We start from the raw sequence: 21365 nt of genomic DNA, 5'->3' as shown, positions 1-21365 counted from the left end.
ACTAGAACTTTTTTTTAATTAAAAACTAAAACATAAATAAAATGAGATTTTATGTTTACTTCTCAAACCGTCAGTTAAACTATTAAAAGTTATTTACTGCCTACATTATATAGTTCATTAATTAATGAATAACAGAGAAGTTTTTTTTTTAGAAACCAGTGTATCGGCTAATTAACAGAAGTATATAAACAAATGTTTTAAAAAACCTATATAAGTATACGAAAAAACAAATACAAGAAGAAAAGAATAGTTAAACAAGTTCTTTAAAAATTCAAGAAAGAGATTAAATTAATGACACGTAATGATTTCCATTATCGCAACTATCGTTTTTCTTAGTGGATCCAAGAATAATTTGGTTCTTATCAAACTCTATTATAAGTATGAAAATAATCATTACCCAACATAAAAGTTTTATTATTTATGCTCATAATTCCGACCCGTAAGGTTACTTGCGTATATTCATGTCTTACTCTTCAACAAATAGATAGATTAAGATGTTTTTAAGAGAAATTTTTTTGGTGATCCATTGTAAATTTTTCCAAACGAATATATTGAAGATCTTTCTTAAATAAAAAAGTGTATGGTATATGTAAATAGTTAAATATTTCTCAATTCTTCGTCAACAGTAGTGGATTATTATAATATAATAATTTCGCGCGAAAATTCTAAAAATTAGTCGCAAAAATTAGGATAAAATGATCGATTTATCCTCGTTCCAAATCAGCTTTACCACATGGCGTCAAGTCTATGTCCCTTCTTTGTAGTTCTTATTTTTATTAAGACACAAATTTCTCGACTTCGTTTCTAGCAAACGACTTTTTTTTCAGTCCTTTTATACGTAAAGCAGTCGATTATTTAAAATAAAAACCAATCTAAAATTTTTTAAAATTAAATAAGCCGTTAAACTTTTGAACGTAAATATGCATGCTAGCCTTTGCATACGATTTAGTTATCCTAGATATAAAATACACATGAAGCGAAAATCAAAATTCAAAAATTAAAAGACTACGCAAATATTATCGGACTTAAAATAAAAAAGAATCCGAAATTTAAATATGTAGGAGAAATTATAACACTAAATCCAAATAAATAGGGATGAAAGCTGCAGGAAAGAAGATGGAAATTCGTATCATTTAACAAAGATTTATATATATATAAAGAAATCCTTTTCCAAAATACAGAACTCAAGACTCGATACATATTGTCATGTATAAAAATACAAGACAATAATAATACTTCAGAGAAGCTCTTTATGGGGCAGTTTACAGAAATTTCCAGAAAAAGAAATCACAAAAATTAAAAAAAAAGAATTTTAAGAAAAATATACGGCCAAAGATATGAAAACGATATATTTATAAATTAAGAAAAACAGGAAATAAAGATTTTGAAAAAATAGAACATACAATGAGGAAAAGAAGATTACAAGTTTAAGGACACCTGTATAGAATGAATGGAAGTAGATTAAAATCTATTTTTATTTATTTTTTGGAAAAAAAAGAGAAATTAGTAGTAAAAAAGGATTTGAAAATTCTTAATGTATCAAACTTCCGAATTCTGAAGAGATAAACTTTCAAAAAAAAGAATAGATTAATCTGAATTTCCAGAAGAGGAAAAGAAAAAAGTAAAATGAGTGACGAGAAAAAAGTTTTGGGAAAGAAAGAAATCTGACCAGATCCTTAAAGGTCAGATCGAAAGAAAAAGCTAGAAGTTAAAAAAGGTGTTTTTAAAAACTGCAAAAACGAAGCAAAATATGGAACACTTCACGTATTTATTCATCGTTTTACAAATAGTTTTTTTATTAATATTTACTTTGCTTAGGAAAACATTTAAAAAAAATTACAATTTATTACCGACTTTCGCGAGGGTGAAAAAATTATCTTTTAACTAACATATTGTCATGTAAATTTTAGCAATTTTCTGAACCATTAAACAGTAAACATTTCAAAAAACAGTCCTAATTAAATTTGTTATCAGAAAAATGCGAAATATGTTAAACCAATAAAAACTAATGTCAGATTAGATAATGATTTTAAACGATATGTTCCGCAATAGTAGCAAAATAGAAATGTTATCTCTCCAATCTTCTTTTTATTCCCTGTTTAGCCTTTGGGAATCACGGTCAGGTATTACTTTAGAGCAGAGATTACTAAATTGTGCGCTGCGGCTTCTTCACAGAGGCGCCGCGAAATAATATAAAAGCTTCAGAATTAATTGAACCAACACATTTATAATTATTAATTAAATGTTAATAAAGTAAAAAATAATGAAGATACAGGAGTTTTATTTATTTTTATATCTTACTTACGAGTAGTCATACTTTTACTTAGAGTAGGATGCCATGAAAAACTTATCATATAACTTATAATTGATATAGAGCGCCGCGACTCGAAAACGTTTGGGAAATAATGCTTCAGAGGATGAATGAGGATAAGTATGAATGTAAAAGAAGTGAAGCCTTGTACAGTCTCGGGTCGACTATTTCTGAGATGTGTGGTTAATTGAAACCCAACCACCAAAGAACACTGGTATCCACGATCAAGTATCAAATCCGTATAAGAGCCTTTACTAGGATTCGAACGTTGGAACTCTCGACTTCGGAATCAGATGATATGCGAAGTCGTGTTACAGTCGTGTTCCGTTTACAGAACAAATACAATGAAAAAAGAAACCGCGTTCATTCAATATTGGAGTAAAGTTGAATTATTGCTTATGCAAAGCAGCATGGAACTCATGCTACAAGCATATTTGATATAGACACCCTGCAATCTTGAGAGGAAAAAAAAAGAAAGAAACCTAATTTCTCATAACCAATAAAAACAAGAGATAATTTTGACTGAAAAATAATCAGAAATATTCGGAATTAGAAGAAAGATTTGCAGCGTATATAAGGAATGTACGTTTGGATTGTCGATTTCAATAGAAATAAGTCGGATGAAAGACCTGGAAATCACCGATGAATTAAATATCAGTAGGAATGAATTTAAAGTTATCTCAACTATGCACGCCGATTTCTTTACCAACATAAGTTTTATTTTCGAAAAAGGAAGACAATAGCACAGCGGCTACCAGAAATACACGAAGATAAACTGACTTTCAAAGATACGTCATAAATTTACGAAAGAGGTACCTTAATAGGGGTCCAGACACCGGCGGCTTTCGATATTCCGTCGACAACAATTGAAATTATACATTCAAAGATTATTCAGATTCAAACTGCCCGTTACGAAAAAAACACGTTGCTCGGTGATGCTGACAATACTTTCGGACAGGAACTCCCTGCGCATGTAAGTTTTAAAAGAAAACGTCCACCAAAAAGTGAAAATTATCAATCCGCTATTGTTGTACGAATACAACAAAAGAGATGGATGAATAATGAATTAGTATTGAACCGGATTAAATCTGGGAGTGCCTTTAATGCGCTTATTATGAAAAGTCATAACTTGTAATGGACACTTCTAGAGGTCATAAGACCGTTAATGTAGAGCAAAAACTGATTGCAAGAATGTGTAGTTATTTATTCCTGGTGGAATGATATTTATATCTACTCTTCAACTTTTACATGTCTGCGTAAACGAACTATTTAAAACCATATTCCAAAACACTACACGAAATGGATGGCTGATACAAGATACTAAATCTGTTAAAATTAAGCAACTGTGTTTGATACAGATTTGTAAATGGACTAGTGCGGCTCGTTCAGAAATACTGGATGATTTCAATAAAAAATCTTTCAAGTAATGTTATATTTCGAACGTTCACGACGGATGTGAAAACGATTATTAATGCTCAAATGATTATAAAGATAATTGCAAATCTACAGATGAAGGAAACTCGGGCTTTGATGACCATAATTAAGAAAAATACATAGTATAATTTTTATGCTTTTAATTAAATATTTACGGTATACACTGAATGACTGACATTATTCAAACAACAAATAATGTTATAAGTTCAATCTTTTATGATGATTTTTCTAATAGAATGCAAAAAGGAACAATTTATTTTCCAAAACTGAGTGCGCGTCTTACATCGGTGTATGTGATACTCTGAATATTATGAGAAAACATTATATTATTATTAAAATAAACAGAGCTAAAAACTATCAATCTATCTACTATCTATCAAAATAATAATTTTCGTTATTTCAAATATTTGTAGATACAGTGTAGCAAATAAAACGAAGCTTACAATCCTGCAAAATTGTAGATGTAAAAAAAAACAAACCAAGATAAAGGGAATCGATTTCTTCATATAATTATCGATATCATACACATAGTTACATATTTACTAGAGTTTACATTTTAAAAATATTTAGAAGATATGAATAAAAAAAACACGAAAAATTGCATTAGCATTTAAAAATGAAACTAAATTTTAATGCTAAATATATATATGGTACAAACAAGAGTTAAAAAGAACTAATATTAACATAATATTAATAAGTAGTATTTTAGTAACGTCCATTTTCTACTACTGGCAATTAATTTTAACAAACAGATAAATCAAACTAATTAACAGTTCAACATAAAATTAGGATATAATAATTATCCCTTCCCATATTAGTTTTGTTCAACAGAGAATTTTTTAAGGGAATTTTCATTAGAGAAGCTGAATTGTTCACGAACAATACAGTAAACACTACAGTTAAAACTAGAAAATATATCAAACCGTAAAAATCCGTGTAGGACAATCGAATGGCATAATGTATACCGTAATTTGGTATTACCTATACTAAAATTTAAATTTGGAGAATTTAACAATACTTTTTTTTTACTTGGAGAAGTTAAAATATCTTTATAAATTTATTATTTATTTTAATACTTTCATTATATTTTCATGAATTCAATTAGAATCGATTGTCGTTAATGCTAATTTATTTTTATTTATCATAATATTGCGAAATCTTTAGTTTCTGGTTTTCAAAGGACGATTATTGTACTAATTATCTACTTGATCTTTCACTTTTTTCAAGCGCGCTTCATCCAAATTACTTACTGTATCTCACTATTTTTGAAAAGGAGTCAAGAGCTTTTCTTTTTAAAGGATGCTATTCATACAAATTTTCCACCGACTTATTTACTTTCTTTTTTAACAAGCGTTCTTAACTCAAATTTTCCATATGGATTTTTATTTTATCTTTAATATACGATCCACATTATATTCAGTAATTCGCATTAGTTATATATAAGTAGTTTTTTATTCATATTTTTTAAACTTTTAACTAACTGAGATTTTTCATAATTCGAAAGTTTTGTTCTTCAGCAATGTTGGTTGGCGTATGATTTTTTTTTTAAACAGTCAAAACTAGGAGAGGATATTAAATAGGGTGACGGTGGGAAGGGTAGTTATTTCTGTAAATTCACAACCACGAAAATAGGAGTTAAAATTAAGAGGAGGATAAGATAAAAGTCGTGATTTTAATTACAGGATCTTTAATACGGCAAACGCGACAATGGTTTGTATTAATTTAAAGAAAAACGTTTACGATTAATATATGTTTTAAAAATAAATTTAAAATCACTTTCGGCACGCCGGCAGGCGGAGGTAGATTTCAGCGGTGCTAAGTAGAGGATAAAAAAGATTTCCACCTTAAAGTTAATTAAAACTTCAAACTTACTCAATACGACAATGGCTGCATGTGAAAAAAAGTTTCAATTCTTAGCATATAAATAGCCCCATCTTCTACAATTCTAGTAACATTTTGGTCATTCCTTGCCGTAAGGGTTGGTCATATCAAAACTTGTTTCATACAAATGTTTTAGGTAATGTTTAAAGGACTAACGACCACTTTAAACCGATTCGATATTGTGCTTATTAAGAGAGGTATGATTTTTTGTCTTCGTAACCCAATTTTTTCCACCCCCTGGGCCAATGGATGGAGATATCAAAAAATGTTATTTAGATACGTTTTACGTCCTTATCCAAAGATTATTACGAACTTTAAACGAATTCGATATTATATTTAGTAAGAAAGTTATAGCAATATTTTATTTTTTCGAAAACGAAAATTTATTTTTTTTCTTGTCATTTCCACCCTCCAGGACCGATTTTGCCCACTAACGAACTCGACCGAGATTTTGGGTCGTTATATTTTATTAATCAATTGGATTAGCGCAAATTACGGTAGTTATCGAACCCGGGACCTCCGGATGAAAGGCCGAGATGTAAAGACCGATGTACTATTGTACATCGGTTAGATGAGACAGATTATCGGGATTAGATGTCCCGACATAATCAACGCCCAAAAAAAATATTGAAAATAAACTGATGAAAATTTGTATACATGTTCTTCTTGTAACAGCACACTAAGAAAGGATTTTTTAAAATTCCGAGTTTAAAGGGTTAAAGTGGGATAACATTAACTTTTACTATTATTTATTTTCTCGGTAACAAATGAAGATATCAATTTGATTTTTAGTGTTTATAACACTGATGTGAATATTTAAAAACAAATTTCTAGATTCTTCGAATTACAACTTTGTAAGTGATGAAGAAAGGGAAACGATTTTGAAGAACGATTGTAAAATTTTCCCATTTTTAAAATACTAAACGAGGTATTCACTCTATTTGGGCTTGCAGATACGCTTCAGATTTATATCATTTTAAAAACCATTCCCGGATTTTTTGAACTTCGTTTTTTTAAGGAGTGCGGCGTTGTCCGTCGCGGCGGTTTAATCCACACAGCCACAAATACTGTGTGACTCGACTGGTTACACCTGTATCCAGTTACTTGAGAATAAACTAAAAAAAAAAATTTTAATTGAAAAAAAAAGAAACGAAGTACAGTCACCTCCTAATGATATCTGTCGAGTAATGCTAAGAACTGGGAAAATAAATTTTTACCCGTACTTCGTACGGATAACCAGCTATATTTTAAGATGGAGACAATATATTTTGAAACCCGCATTCTTTTGATCACTCATATTTTCGGGTTTTATACTGACCAAACTGCTGCTCTGAAGAAATTACAATACATTGTTAGTTTTTATAAACTGAACAGGCTTTAATTTTTATTTATCATTATTCTCACAAGCATAAGTTTATTGAAAACAGGAGATCCAGAGGGCAGAGCCCTGACCGGCTAGTGTATATACACACATACACAAACATACATATTTACTTTTCTTTTCACCATCGGACATTAAACTAATTAACAGAAAATCAACTAGGATAATCTAAACATATCTCCTACCTATCAAATTATCATCATTATCTTTTAAAAATTACGTATTATAATACTTATAATCTAGTATAAGTATAATTGTAATTCAATCTTTTTTAACAGACAAAAGGAAACAAATCTAAATCTTCTTTTTAAATCCTACGGTTTTTGATATTTTAATTGTAGTAAAAAAAATTTTAACGTAAAAGTTTTTACATCCCATAGAATTACATAAATTCTTTCAAGTCAAAATAAAAGAAATAAATAAAAAATCAGGAGAAATACAAAGCGTAGTTATAAATCTTACATATCATTTTTATTAGTAGCCTTTTGGTTGTTGATGCGAAAAACATAAAAACTTTTAGGTAGTATCTTATCAGCGGATTCAAAACATACTGAATATTTTTAAAGAAATGTTAATTCACGTCATCTTAGGAAAAACAATAAAAATTTTTCCTTTATAACCTTTAATAATTTTTTTTTTTATTATTGTAAAGAACAACAGTAATCAACAACTTCAGTAATCAATATTTATATATATCTGTACTTGTGAGCATGTTATTTGGATTTAAGGAAAATTCAGTGCATAAAATTATAGAATTAATAACATAATTTACTGATGAAGATAATTTAAACCGATAGCAAGTAATAATGTATTATTTTTCCTGCAGTAATATTTTGAGTCATGATAAAATCACGTACTATTTCGAGTAAAATAAATAAATAGTTCCCAAGAAAGAAATTTACAAAACAACTGATTTTTGTTTTGAAACTTCAATATTGTACAATCTGTTTTCAAGATAAAACAGAAAATTTTATTTTTTTACTTTCGCATAAAAAGTAATCCTTTTTATAAGAATACAAAAATTAATTGTTTAAATCTGAGATTATATAGACATCAAAAGAACAACACTGTAAATAACTTAGAAAATACTATGCATAAATTTATTAATAAATTTCCATAATGATTGAGTAATATTAATTATGTTCCATTGTTTTCGATTTTGGACACTTTAGGACCACGTTCTAACTCTTCAATCAATCGCTAATAGTTTTTCTCTCTTCCCAGTAATTTTCATTCTTACCGCATATTGTTCTTTGCCCGGTTCTTCCGAACTTTTCAATTCCAGATTTTCTTTTCTAATATTTTATTCATAGAAATCATCTTACACCACAATTTTAGTAATAAGTTTATTAATAATTAGGTGAAGATTGGGTTGTGAACCGATTTAGCTGTGAATTGAATGGTGAAAATTCATTTTCACAACCCAATCCTCATTGGGGAAATTTCACCTCCTGATTGTTGAGATATGAGGGGTACAAAAATACCATTCACCAGTTTCCTTATATATATGCCTATGTAAAAAATGTTATGGCTCGAAAATCTCCAAAACAACTACATCAACTTCATTGAAATTTGGTTAGATTAGAGTAGTGTATGTGAAGTTTTGCATGTTAAAATTTTATGAAGATTGGTTAAGTCTTTCTTGAATCACATACAATTTAAGATCGAAAAATTTGAGTGGCACAAATTAGAAACGGGTGGTTCGTTACAATGTTTTAATTTAGAACGTTGATGTTTCTTAATCTATGATAGCTGATTAAAAAACTGTTTTTTGTTAATCTGTGGTATCTGCCGGCCGCCGTGGCGCAAGTGGTAGCGTCTCGACCTTTCATCCGGAAGTCCTAACTCGAAGGGTAAAAAAAATTAAAAAGATCTGTTGCGTAATATTCGTTTATTTTCTTTATCCTCTTACCAAATGTAAACAAACTAATGTCATGTTCTTATTATCTACTGAACCAGCTGATATTAAATATTGTTAGACTTTTTTAATTTTATGGTCACTTACCTTCAAAATGTAAAATAGAACATTACTAATTACTATAATCGTTCTAGATAGACAGAATGTTAAATATATAATTAAAATGTAACTTAACTACAAAATATAACTTATTACAATTCAATGTAATATTTAATTAAATTTATTGTAGATAAAAGAGAATAAAGAATGTGTTCAATAAATGTTTGTATATCCGGCAATTAACTTAATGTATAAAGTTTACATAACGATGATATTACACCGAGGCTGGAATTAAATTACAGCATCAGTACAACAATTGTTGTATCGATACTGTAATTTTGAACGCTGATAATAAGAAACATCAACGTTCTAAATTACAGCATCAGTACAACAATTGATGTTTCTTAATATGTGATATATATTATTAGCAATATTGTTAGGCATATTCAGGTAGTGTTACCTACTTTGAGGGTCATGATGAGATAGGTTATGTGTTTCAGCTGGAAAAATGAAACAATAAAATAACGAAACGTCGGTTTTCTTAAAATCCGGGTAGAACTGGGTAAAAAGTTTTGTTAAGTTGGTTTTATTATTTTAACCAGTTTATTTTGTCTGTGACATGCAACGGATAAAGTTCAGGTAGATGATAACGTGATCAAATAAACTACGGCTTCACTGAGCATCAGAATTAAAAAACAAATTGAGTAGCGATTGTTTTTTTAAGTTTATTAGTTAAAATAAGAAAACACTTAATTATAATATATTAACATTAATATAAATATTCAGAAATATCTACTTTAATTCAGTTAGCTACCAATAAACTACTATTATAATATACATCAAAGAAACAAAGCAACTGTCACCATTTTAGTTTGGAATGAATATTCATAAGAAATAATCTTTTCTCTATATACTGTATAAATTACCTATTTATTTTTCTTTTCTTTTTTTTAATAAACCTATTTAAGCAACGCGTACGGTAGAATAACATGTTAACAAATTCATAATTTAAAAATTCAAAACACTATATTCACAATGTGTTGTTCGCTTAGTCGATTTAATGTAAAATTAGTTTTATGTTACCGTGCTTGACAAGAACATTTTCAAACATCACTCAAAAATAAAATATTTATTTCCGTAATTTTTTTTCTTTTGCAGTTTTACAACGTTTTAGAAAAATAAAATAATTTTTTTGAATAAAAATGTATTCTTTATAATGGAATTTTTACATCGTATATAGCCCGATATCAGATATCATTCTGAAGTTAGTTGCAGAGAAAAATTTATAAAAATGTATATTTTAAAATTACGTTAAACAGTTATACGTATTTTAGGAATTTTAGTTGACGTTCAGTAACAAACTGTACGTCACACCATTCCTTGCTTGATATTTACGTAAAAGTGATTTCTCTTCATGTTTCTTGAAAAGACTTATTTTCGTAGAGCTGAATTTTTTCGGATCTATCTCATTTTAAATAAACATACAACTAAAAAATACAAAATAAAAAGATTTTTTTAAATTATAAAAATATAAAAAATACTTTTCCATTTCTTCATACTTCAAATGTTTCAATTCAGTGCCAGGGTAATTAAATACGGTATGTTTTTAATTTTGTTCCGACTACAAAAATCAAAATAATTTAGTTTTAAGTAGTTTTTTAAAGGTTTATTAATAAAATTCTCGATATATTGAATTTACTCTAACAAATAATAATAATAACAATTATTTATTTTTAAACACCTTAAAAATCAAATTTATGTATTTTATTTATGAAAAAAGCGACTTTTTACACTTATTATTTATTAAATTAATTAATTTCAATCCACCGGATTGATCTAGTAGTAAACTCCTCGTCGTAAATCAGCTGATTTCTAAGTAGAGAATTCTCAAGTTCAAATTTTAATAAAGATAAACCTTTTTTAATAAAGATAAATTTAATAAAGTGGAAACCATCGATTTGGTGGTTTTTTTTTTTTTAACTTCCGAGCCAACCGTTAGGCATTTCTTCAGAGGGTGAGATGAATGACAAGTAGCGTGTGAAAATGCCATGCCTGACCGGGATTCGGACCCGGGACCTCCGGATGAAAGACCGACCACTCGCGCCACGGAGGCCGGCGTCGATCGATTTTGTGGTTGGGTTTCAATTAACACACACGTTAAGACACACGTCTCAGGAGTAGTCGACCTGAGTTCGTTCTCAGAGACTATAAATTTACCGGTACAATTACATTGCACTGATAAGTCGTTAATGACTTATATTGTTGATACGACTTTAAATAAAAATAGTTTTTTTTAAATAAATAAAAAAATAATAATTTTTTTATATTTATTTCAGAATATTATAATAATAATTCAATTTTTTCAACTTCGTACAATATTTTTTAATTACGTATAACTTTCAAGCGATAATTTAATAATAGATGAATGTTTTGTTTATACCAAGAATAATTTTTTTTTTTATTATCATTATTGTAAATCTAGAATTTTATTAAACAACTCAAAAAGATTATTTAACAAAAAAATATAAATATAAAACAAGACATATCATAAAACTAAAATAAAAAATCCAAAACAAAATATTGTTTTACGGATAAAATTTGAATATAAGAAAAAAACACCTTTTTTAAATGTATTAAAATTAATTTTTAAGAATGGCAAAATTTTACAAATATTTTCAAAAAAAAGAAAATCTCATTTTTTTCAATTTTCTGGATTTAATTAAAATAAAAATAAAATAAAATATCCTTCAAATAAAATAAAATAGAATAATATCCTTCAGGAATTCAGTATTTTTTAATGGTAAAACAAAGAATTTATTTAATGATAGTAATTTTGTAATAAATAATAAAATATTGAATATTATATTGATTTGATTATGAACGGTAATTAATTATTAAAGACCAATTTTTAAAGGCAACGTCATAAATATTATATTGTGAAGAGGACTTATTGAATTTTCATAAGAAGCAAAAATTATGATAAAATCTACGTTAAACATAATTGCAACAATAAAAAAATTCTAATTCATGAATAAAATTCTAAAAATTAAAAATTTCTGATTAGCAAACTGTTGAAAAAATCTATGATAAAAATTAATTTTAACCAAGAATATTACACTCTAAGAAAAAATAAACTATTCAATTAAATAAAATTATTTAAAAAAACATTGAAACTGTTAATTTTTTTTTTTTTTTTAAATATAGAATAACAAAGATACGCAAGAAAATCTACTTAAAAAAAAATGTGGCAAAGAAATGAGAGAAGTTAAAATGTAAAAAAAAACCAAATTCCATTGAAAAATAAATATATTTTGTAAGAGAAAAAACCATTCGACAAAAATTAAATAAAATATTCCTTTAATAAATTTTTATAGTACTACACGTAACCGTTTTAAACATCCCTAAAGTGGCATTGTAGGATTAAAATAAAGATACGAGATAACTGGAATAGTAGGTTCAAGATATTAAAATGGCTAAAACAAGGCTTTACGTTAAATGATTTTAATGTAATGATCTAAATTCATCTTACACTATTGTGTAAGAATATAAGGAAAATGTCGTAAAATATTTTTTATTAATTTTATATTTATATTTACTGGATTAGATTTATAAAATGTGTACTTAAATAACGTACAATAATTAAATCGGTAAGAAATTTTATTTATTTGTTTTTTACTTCATCTGCCAATATAAGGATATATATTCTTTCTATAATCTTTTAAACAGTAAAAATTATATTAAAAAAAACTGAATAAATAAACACGATAATCGTGTTAAAAACACGATAAGTTTTGTTAAAAATCAGGCTTATTGTAAAGTGCCAGCGACATTTTACAATGTACCCGGCCAATTGGAAAATTATCTAGCAATTTCTAATCACCCTGATATAAGTTCGCTTCACTCGCTAATCTTGACTAGCGACTGTAGGTTAAATTTAGTTGTATATTTACAATTTGACAAGCTGATAAGAAAATACTAGATATTAGGGCGCATTGCAAAATGTCATAGGTTCTTTACAATAAGCCTGATTTAACAATTCGCCTACGACATATACAAATCAGTAACTAATATTGTAGCTTTATCCTATAAATACACAGAAATAAATCGAATATCTATAAAAGAATCAGAAATTGAATTAAATTATTTGCAGAATTAAATCCTTAAAAAAGACTAAACATAAATTTTACAACAATGAAACATGGATTCAAATCAGCCGTATAGGTCTTACCGTAGTGTAATTAATTTTGTTTTATTAAAATAAAAAAAATTTCCCTACAAAAAATTGACTGAAATAAGATTTATCTTTAAAAATATTCATTAATAAATTAACACATTAAATATCTACTTAAATATTAACAAAAATCTGACGTGGACACGACATGATTTCCTTGAACGACTATTAAATTACATACACATTTTTTTAAAATGAAAAGTACATAACAAAATTTATTTAATTAATAACTTCTGATATTTTTTCATATTGGTTTTTTTATTGTTATTATTGAATTATTATTTATCATATTTTTTTTTTTTTTACGTACAGAGGTTAATAATTAATTTCAAATCAATATATTTAAATTAAAAAAAAAGTTAAAAAAAGGAGATGAAGTCTGATTCGAACCGATGTGCCTTAATATTTTATTAGGCTATATAACTCTGGAACCAATGAAAATAAGTACCACTTATGATATATCGTTGAAAAGCTCTCAATGAAAGCTTATTACTACAGTTAAGAAAAGGATTTATCCAGTTAAGGCATTTTTGGATACTTTTGGTTCTGTCGATTGCAATCAAAAGTGGAGTTGCACAACTAGCTATTACAACAGTCCTAAATCCAAAATTTCAACATCCTACAGCTAATCGTTTTTTATTTATGATATACATACGTACGTACATAAGTCACGCCGAAATTAGTCAGGAATGGTCAAAATGGATATTTCCGTTGAAATCTGAAAACCTAAATTTTCGCGATCACAACACACGTCCTTTATTTCGTACAAGGAAGTGAAAATTCTCAAAAGGAAAATTAACGCCCGCTCTTTACGCTGATTATATTAAAAGTTAAACACACACACACACACACACACACACAAATAAATAAAAACGAATTGTATTCAAATCACCAATCATATAATCCAATCTATTCAACAAAACAAAAAAAAATTATTAAAACTCAATAAATATAAAAATATCAATAATAAATTTATCTATAACAAATTGCTAAAAGAAATAATTAATTGTTAAATTTATTTATAAATTTATTGCTTAATTTTGGTATTTTTATAAATACAAATTTACGTAAATATCTGTACGGAAATGAACCGAAATATATATTAGTACATCTGTATATATTTTTTTTTTTTAAATAAGAAAATTAAAAATATACAACGGCAATAAAAATTTGAATTTATTTTATTGAACAGAAAATATAATAGAGATAGTAGACGATATTTTTAAATTACTTGAGAAAAATTACCCAGAAAAAATATTGCATTGTTATAAAAAAATATTCCATTGGAATAAAAAACATCTTCCTGGGTTAAAAAAATAAATATGCGGAGACGTACTAATTTAATTAATTATAATTTTATTATAAATAATCATAACCTATAAAAATGAAGTATATAAGAGATTGAAAGAATTTTTTTTATTATACGATCTACGCAATTTGAACTGTATCATTTTTTAAACACAGGAAAACAGAAAGATTTATTTTTGTTTAAAACTTACTTGAGGAAATTAAAAAAAAAACAGATTGACACGGAATGTTTCAGGAAGAAAGGGAAATAATTTGGAAATTGATTCTAGATGTTGAAAAAAGAAAAATCTTACAAACATAGTCAAAAAACTCTTTGTTATACAGTTATTGCTAGCGAAAACTTTGCCCGGATTCAATTCTACCGGTGAAATGAGGTCATACTGAAATTTTTATGGAGTTATATAAGGGGTAAACTTGATGGCTTCTTATGTTTTTTGACTTGAAAAATCGAATAAAACAAACTCAGAACTGAATCGAATCTCACACTACGATAAGATTTTTTAAAAGCGACTGATTATTTGTTATTCATCCTTCATTATTGTAAAATTTGGTACTTTATTTTAGGTATTTAATCCTGCAAATAATGTATTTTAATTTTTCATTTGCACGAGAAATATTCTATTTATATCTATTTATTTAAAGGATAAATCTCTACAGTCAGTTGTTGGCTTATATTCTTACCTTATTTTTTAATCTGTAAATTTACATTATAATTACACGTTCAAAAAATTGTTATTATTAAAATTTATACTATTTGTTTGAAGTATAATTTTTACTGTTTAAAATATTGAAAAGAAAGAATATTTCCTTACATTGGCTGATGTGGTAAAAATAAATAAATAAAACTTTACAATTCAATTTTTGTAAATTATTTAAGTACGCATTTTATAAATTAATCCGTACTATAAATATAAAATTATATATTTCATTATATTTTCCAAATAACGTAATACGAATTTAGAACTTTGTATTAAGTTTATGTAATATAAACCCTAGTTATCATCTGTACTTATCACTTTGAAATAATTTTAATCGAGATTATGTTAAAGTACAGCACACGTAGTTATGCCGAGTGAAAACTTTTAAATAACTAAAAGATTAAAGTTTTTTAATTTTGTATTATAGTAGAATATTAAAAATTATAAGTTTTACTAAATTTCATTGATTAATCATAAAAACATAATGAAGAAAAAACTTCTACGCGGATATTTATTTATAACTGATAATAATGTGAAGAAAAATAAAATATTTAAAGCTTTAAAAGATTCTTCTTTTTCTTCATTATAGGGATTAGGTTGACTATCTCTGTTCCGGTACCCATCGTTTTCTCGGTCTTCCCACAGACTGATAAGCTAAGGTAGCTGCTGGTATCTTCTCTCGCGTCATGCTATTCAGTACACCACATTTATTTTTTTTTATTCTGTCGTATACAGGCTTGTCGTATCCTAACGCTCCTTGTGGCACCATGTTCACTACCTAACAACCTCATCTCCGTCGCCTGAATTCTGCAATCCAGCTTTTTGGAGTGTACCGGTAATTCGCAACTGCATAATAGAGCGGGGACGGCTATAGTGTTATAAAATTGAACACCTGTAACTCACGTGTTCTTTCTGATTACATTGTAGTATTACACAGGGATCTTTCTGATCCCTGTAATATGTTTCCACATATTTTCTGAAATTTACTACAGATATGATTAAAATAAAGAAAACGCGTAGTTTATAACTTGTATAAAAAAATCAGGTAACTGTTACTGGAATAGTAAAAAACTAAGTTTGGATATAAAAGAACCAAAACACCGATAGTCTATCCCTGATTGCTTTTCAATTTAAATATAGAACTATATATTCTCGGTCCAAGGATAAATATAAATTAACTTTAAAAAAATTCCAATTGAATATTCATTCATGTTTGAAAAAGACTTTAAAAAGTGACCAGTAAAGAAGTAATAAATCAAATATTACCATAAGGAAACCTAATCTAATATAACAGGTAGTTAAATTAAAAATAGGTTGAGCAGGTAAGAAAAACAATAAAAGAAAGTTAGCATAATAAAGGAGTGTCCTTTTACACAGAGAGGAATTTCCGAGACATAAATATAAATAGAAAGATTATAATGCAAAAAAATTGATTTATTCGACAAAACATGTAAAGGAAAATCAGAAAGACAAAAAAGAGGTTTTCAAAATAAGCTGCAATAAATAATAACATAAATGATGAGGTTCAATAAACTTGGAATATAGAGATTTTGAAAAAATCAGAAAATAAACAAAAGTTGTAATAAATGAAACTATATTGATAAACTGTATTTTATTCCAGCTAAGATTAGTTAATTTATTGCTAGAACAACATTTTGGGTAGAATGTAAAGCAATTGTGTAATGAAGATAAATCGAGTAACTGCTGAGAAAAAAACTCGATTATCTATTTAAAAAAAAAAAAATAGTCAGTTATAGCATCATAATATATAAGCTGTTCAACCAAAAATAATAATTTTGCCGTTATAAATGAAAATAAATAAAATTGAAATACAATTAAAACTTATTAAATTTAACAAAGTGTCACGGGGTTCGATTCCCAGTCAGGCATGGCATTTTTTCATACGCTACCAATTTCAACCGGGCTAATCACCATAACTTGCCCGCTTAATCATAACAAAATAAAAATAATAATATAGAAAAGGAAATTTATAAACGTAAAGTAACTTATCATAATCATGGTTTATTTTTAATATACGATTATTTCACTGTAGCTTGATGTGAGCATCTTCTTGGAGAGATTTTATAATGCATGAAACAACACTAAATCTAACCTGGATTTGTACCCGTAACTTTCTAAATACGAATTTTTTTTTTAATTATCGTATTTTTAATAAAATTAGTAAGCTATAAATTATTTCACTTAATAGCTACTCTTTAAATAATAACAAATTTTTAATGCATTTAATTACAATTTACTAATTTGCTCTAATCAAAATCATATTTCTGTTATAATAATTAAATACATCATGTTGAAATGCATGATTATTAATACCCTTAATACCCTCTCTTTTTCTGGTTAGCCTTCGGAACCACCGTAAGGTATTACATTAGAGGAAAAGAGGTATGAGTGTAGTCTTCTACGGTCTCTCAGATCGACCATTCCTGAGATGTGTAGTTAGTTGAAACCCAACCACCAAAGAACACCGGTATCCACGATCTAGTATTCAAATCCACGATGATTATCAATACCCGGTCTTGTTTTAAATTTGAATATATATAAAATTCCAGCTAAGCGTCATATATAAATTAATTTGTATTCTAATCATAAATTCTGGGGTTAGGGAGAATAAGTTTTTCTGTAGTTTGCGCTTTGTACCTTTGGTTATTAGTTACAATCTCAATAATTTGCTTCTAAATAATAGAAAAGAATCAAAAGTACTCTTGGTTTATTCCACAATCAATTTTCTGTTCTCTCAACCTGAGTAAATTGACATTTTTTTCCAATTTTATTAATTTAACTAGTAAAGTTTCAATTAAAGACTTTCAATCTTGTGTGCAACGCGCAATAATAACCTAAAAATATGCCTTTTAACTGCCAAATAACTAACATTATTTTTCTTGCCAAATTTTTACCTTTTAGGCGAATAGACAAATATAAATTGAATTATTAAGCTTTAAACACATTGGCAAAGATGTAATGCACTAATTGTTTTCCTTATATAAAACAAACTTTTGCTAATTTTAACAATTAAACAAAAGAATAATTGTAGTTGTATAATTACACATAACAATGAAGCAAAGATTTTTTTTATATTTAATAAATTATTAACAGTAAAAATCTATCATGAGAGTAATCTGTCTGTAATACAAATTATACCCCTTTCAACTACGTTTAATTTAATATTGATTAAATAATTTTATTATAGCATGTCTTTTTTCTCTTGATTTTCATTTTAAAAACATAATGATAAAAGAAGGAAGAAATGTTTTTATGATGTTTAAGAAATGAAAATTACCAGACGTGGATGATGCAAGGAAAAAAAGGAAAGGTAATACCAAAGGAAAGTTAAAGCAAGGAATAATATTTATAAATAGATATTTACATGAATATAAATATGTTTATATATATCTAGTTCAAAATTTATTTTAATAATTGCTACATTTTGAAAAATTACAAGGGTTAACAATATTCAAAATAAAGAAATTTTAAAATGAACGACAGAAAAAAGAAACGAGCGGCTAATTTTAACAAAAATATAAATGTTATTGGTAGGTGTAACGTTAGGTTAATTTAGTAAAGGAACTAAAAGACAAAAAAACTATTGAACAAACAAAACTTAGAATGCATAAAGCAGTTTAATTAAAAATATAGAAAAGAAATAAATATATTTTGACTAAACAATTACCGCAAAATAGAAAAAGCAGGCAGCAATTTCATTAAATCATCTTTTTAAATAGTTTATTTTTTGTACAGGTTTTTTTTCTATTTGAATCAAATATACAAAAAAATAAACACATGGTTTCCCTAATTAAAGTCTTAAAATCGTGAATAAAAAATTCCATTTTATAATTTGCTTACTCAAACTCTACTATGGTTTATTCCGATTTACCCGCAAAATTTACGAGTGAACTACATTTTGAAAAGAAACTAGCACAAAATTTATAATGTAAAATTACTAGCGAGAAAAGAATACGGCAGTTGACCAATCAATTCAATTCTGTTGGCAATCGCAACTCTCAGTTGCGATTAGAATCAAAAAACTAAAAAAAAAAAAAAATAATAATAATCCAAATGAAATTTAGAAAATGTTATCCGTTTTTCAATACCCAAAATGAATTCTAAAAATCCTTATGTTCCAATTACGTAATAACCTATTTGTCTAAGAACCTAAATTAAATCTGCTGTGAAATCCGCATAACATTACTTAATAAATTTATTTACTGTAAATAATCAGAAAGAAAATTCGTACACAAACATAATCAGTTGTAACAATACAAATACCACAAGAAAAATTGTAATCCTAGTATGTATAATTAAATAAATAAAAATATCATGAATTATCAAACGATACAATAATTTAGAAGACTTCAGATACCTGGTCTATTGACATAATAAGTTTAAAAACAGCGGTAAACAAACTTATCGAATCGGTATAGTAATTAATACAATAATGTACTCTCATCCTTTTTTTTTTTGTTTTTTACTAAAATAAAAAGAATAACAGTATACTTATAAAGAGTATAATCGGATGTTATTAGAATAAAATCAGGAACATTTTAAAAATATTAAATAATAAAGGGTAAACAGCCTTAAAGATTAACATCATTCGGTGAATTCTTTTAAAGTTTCATTAAAGATATTCTTAGATATTAAAATAATATTAAAGGCGTATTTATATCCTAAAAAATAATGTTATTATAAAAGAAAAAAAAAATGTGTGACTTATTAAAATCAAAAGTAATTATATAAAATCGCATATTTCGATTATTCAATATACAGTACAATATTACACGTAATTTATTACAAAATAATTGCAGTATTATAAATAACGATAATAACCTGAGAATGAATTATCATTTGATTGGCAAAAATTTAAATACATATAACATATACAAATTGAAAACCAATAATGGAAGAAAAATTATTTTAAAAGTTTTGAATAATTTCTTCTTAAAATCATATAAATGAAATAAATAAAAAAATGATACAATTTGTTAGGAATTATTACGAACATTTTTATGTACTTGACGGTCAAATTACGTAAATATTTTTCATTTAACAAAGTTTTCGTTTTTAATTAACAGGTTTAAACTGTTAATTAAAAATACATCAATTTATTTATTTTACAATAAAACTATTAAAGCATAAAATTATTTTAAAAAATAAATTATTAAAACTTACTGTTGTAGGTAAAGGTGTTAAATATTCTGGTCGGATATATTGGTTGCCATTTGAAGCGATCATTTTGATTAATATAATACAGTATTATTATATAAAATAAATAACACTAGGTCAACAATTAATTCACAGCACAGTCAACAACACTAGAAAAATTAATATTATTACGTAAACGATATATGAATCACCGAACACATCCTCGTGTTGACATGATTACATCCAATATCAGTATCTAAAGACACAACCTCACAGCGCGATACCAGAACATAAACTGAAGCGGAGTCGCAGTCACCGGTGGCAATAGTGGTTACTTCAACCGCTAACAGATAGCGCAAACTGTGCACACGGTGAAAGCTGCCTTCGTCGACATTGTACAGATGATACGGTAAACCCGATGTAATTTGTCATCGGCCTCACGCCTACTTGAGGATGAAGATAGCGAAAGAAGGGGAAAAACTTCATCGCGCGGTCTCAAAATTAATCAACAACCTCTATTGGCGTGTAAATATAGCAAAATATCAATCACAATCATCAACATTCTATTTCTGTATCTACTTTTAGAAAACCTGACTGTACTATACTTCAGTAATTTTTCATATTCTGACAGAAGATTGATAACTGCATAACACTATTATTTTACGTCATTTTTTTTTCTTCTAAACATACAGTTGAACAATAAGAATAAAAAAAGACCCTGTAAATTTTTAACCCTAATAAATCTATATTTATTACATTTATTGATTTAAAGTTGAAAAAATAATATAAATATTTTTATATTGTGATAATTTTATAATAATAGTATGTACACGTCTGTTGTTCACGATAATTTATGATAATGCATTCTAGCAGAAGATATTTTTAATAATGACTCACCTTATTGCTTTATAATTTTTACATATGCTCATGAGGGCTTTCTTAGCAATCTCTACTTTATAATAAGAGATGTAAATTTATCAACAAAGCACGTGTGATTAATTGAAACC

At 26.9% G+C, this 21365-nt stretch overlaps 1 protein-coding gene across 2 annotated transcripts in view; it reads right to left on the bottom strand.

Moving 5' to 3' along the window:
- Positions 1–20700, bottom strand: part of elB (zinc finger protein elbow B) — a 66364-nt gene extending 45664 nt beyond the window's left edge. Inside the window, exon 1 of one of the 2 annotated variants that reach the window (XM_075357721.1) lies at positions 20386–20700. In XM_075357721.1, coding sequence (XP_075213836.1) covers positions 20386–20448 — 63 coding nt within the window. In that variant the 5' untranslated portion in view covers positions 20449–20700. The remainder of the gene's footprint in view (positions 1–20385) is intronic. The other variant, XM_075357725.1, reaches the window with a different exon arrangement.
- Positions 20701–21365: the final 665 nt, after the last annotated feature.

This window comes from Lycorma delicatula, chromosome 1 (genome assembly GCF_047948215.1).
Source record: "Lycorma delicatula isolate Av1 chromosome 1, ASM4794821v1, whole genome shotgun sequence".
NCBI classification, from domain to species: domain Eukaryota; kingdom Metazoa; phylum Arthropoda; class Insecta; order Hemiptera; family Fulgoridae; genus Lycorma; species Lycorma delicatula.
Note: the sequence above shows the minus strand (reverse complement) of the source record. Positions and strands in the feature narration are given on the sequence as shown.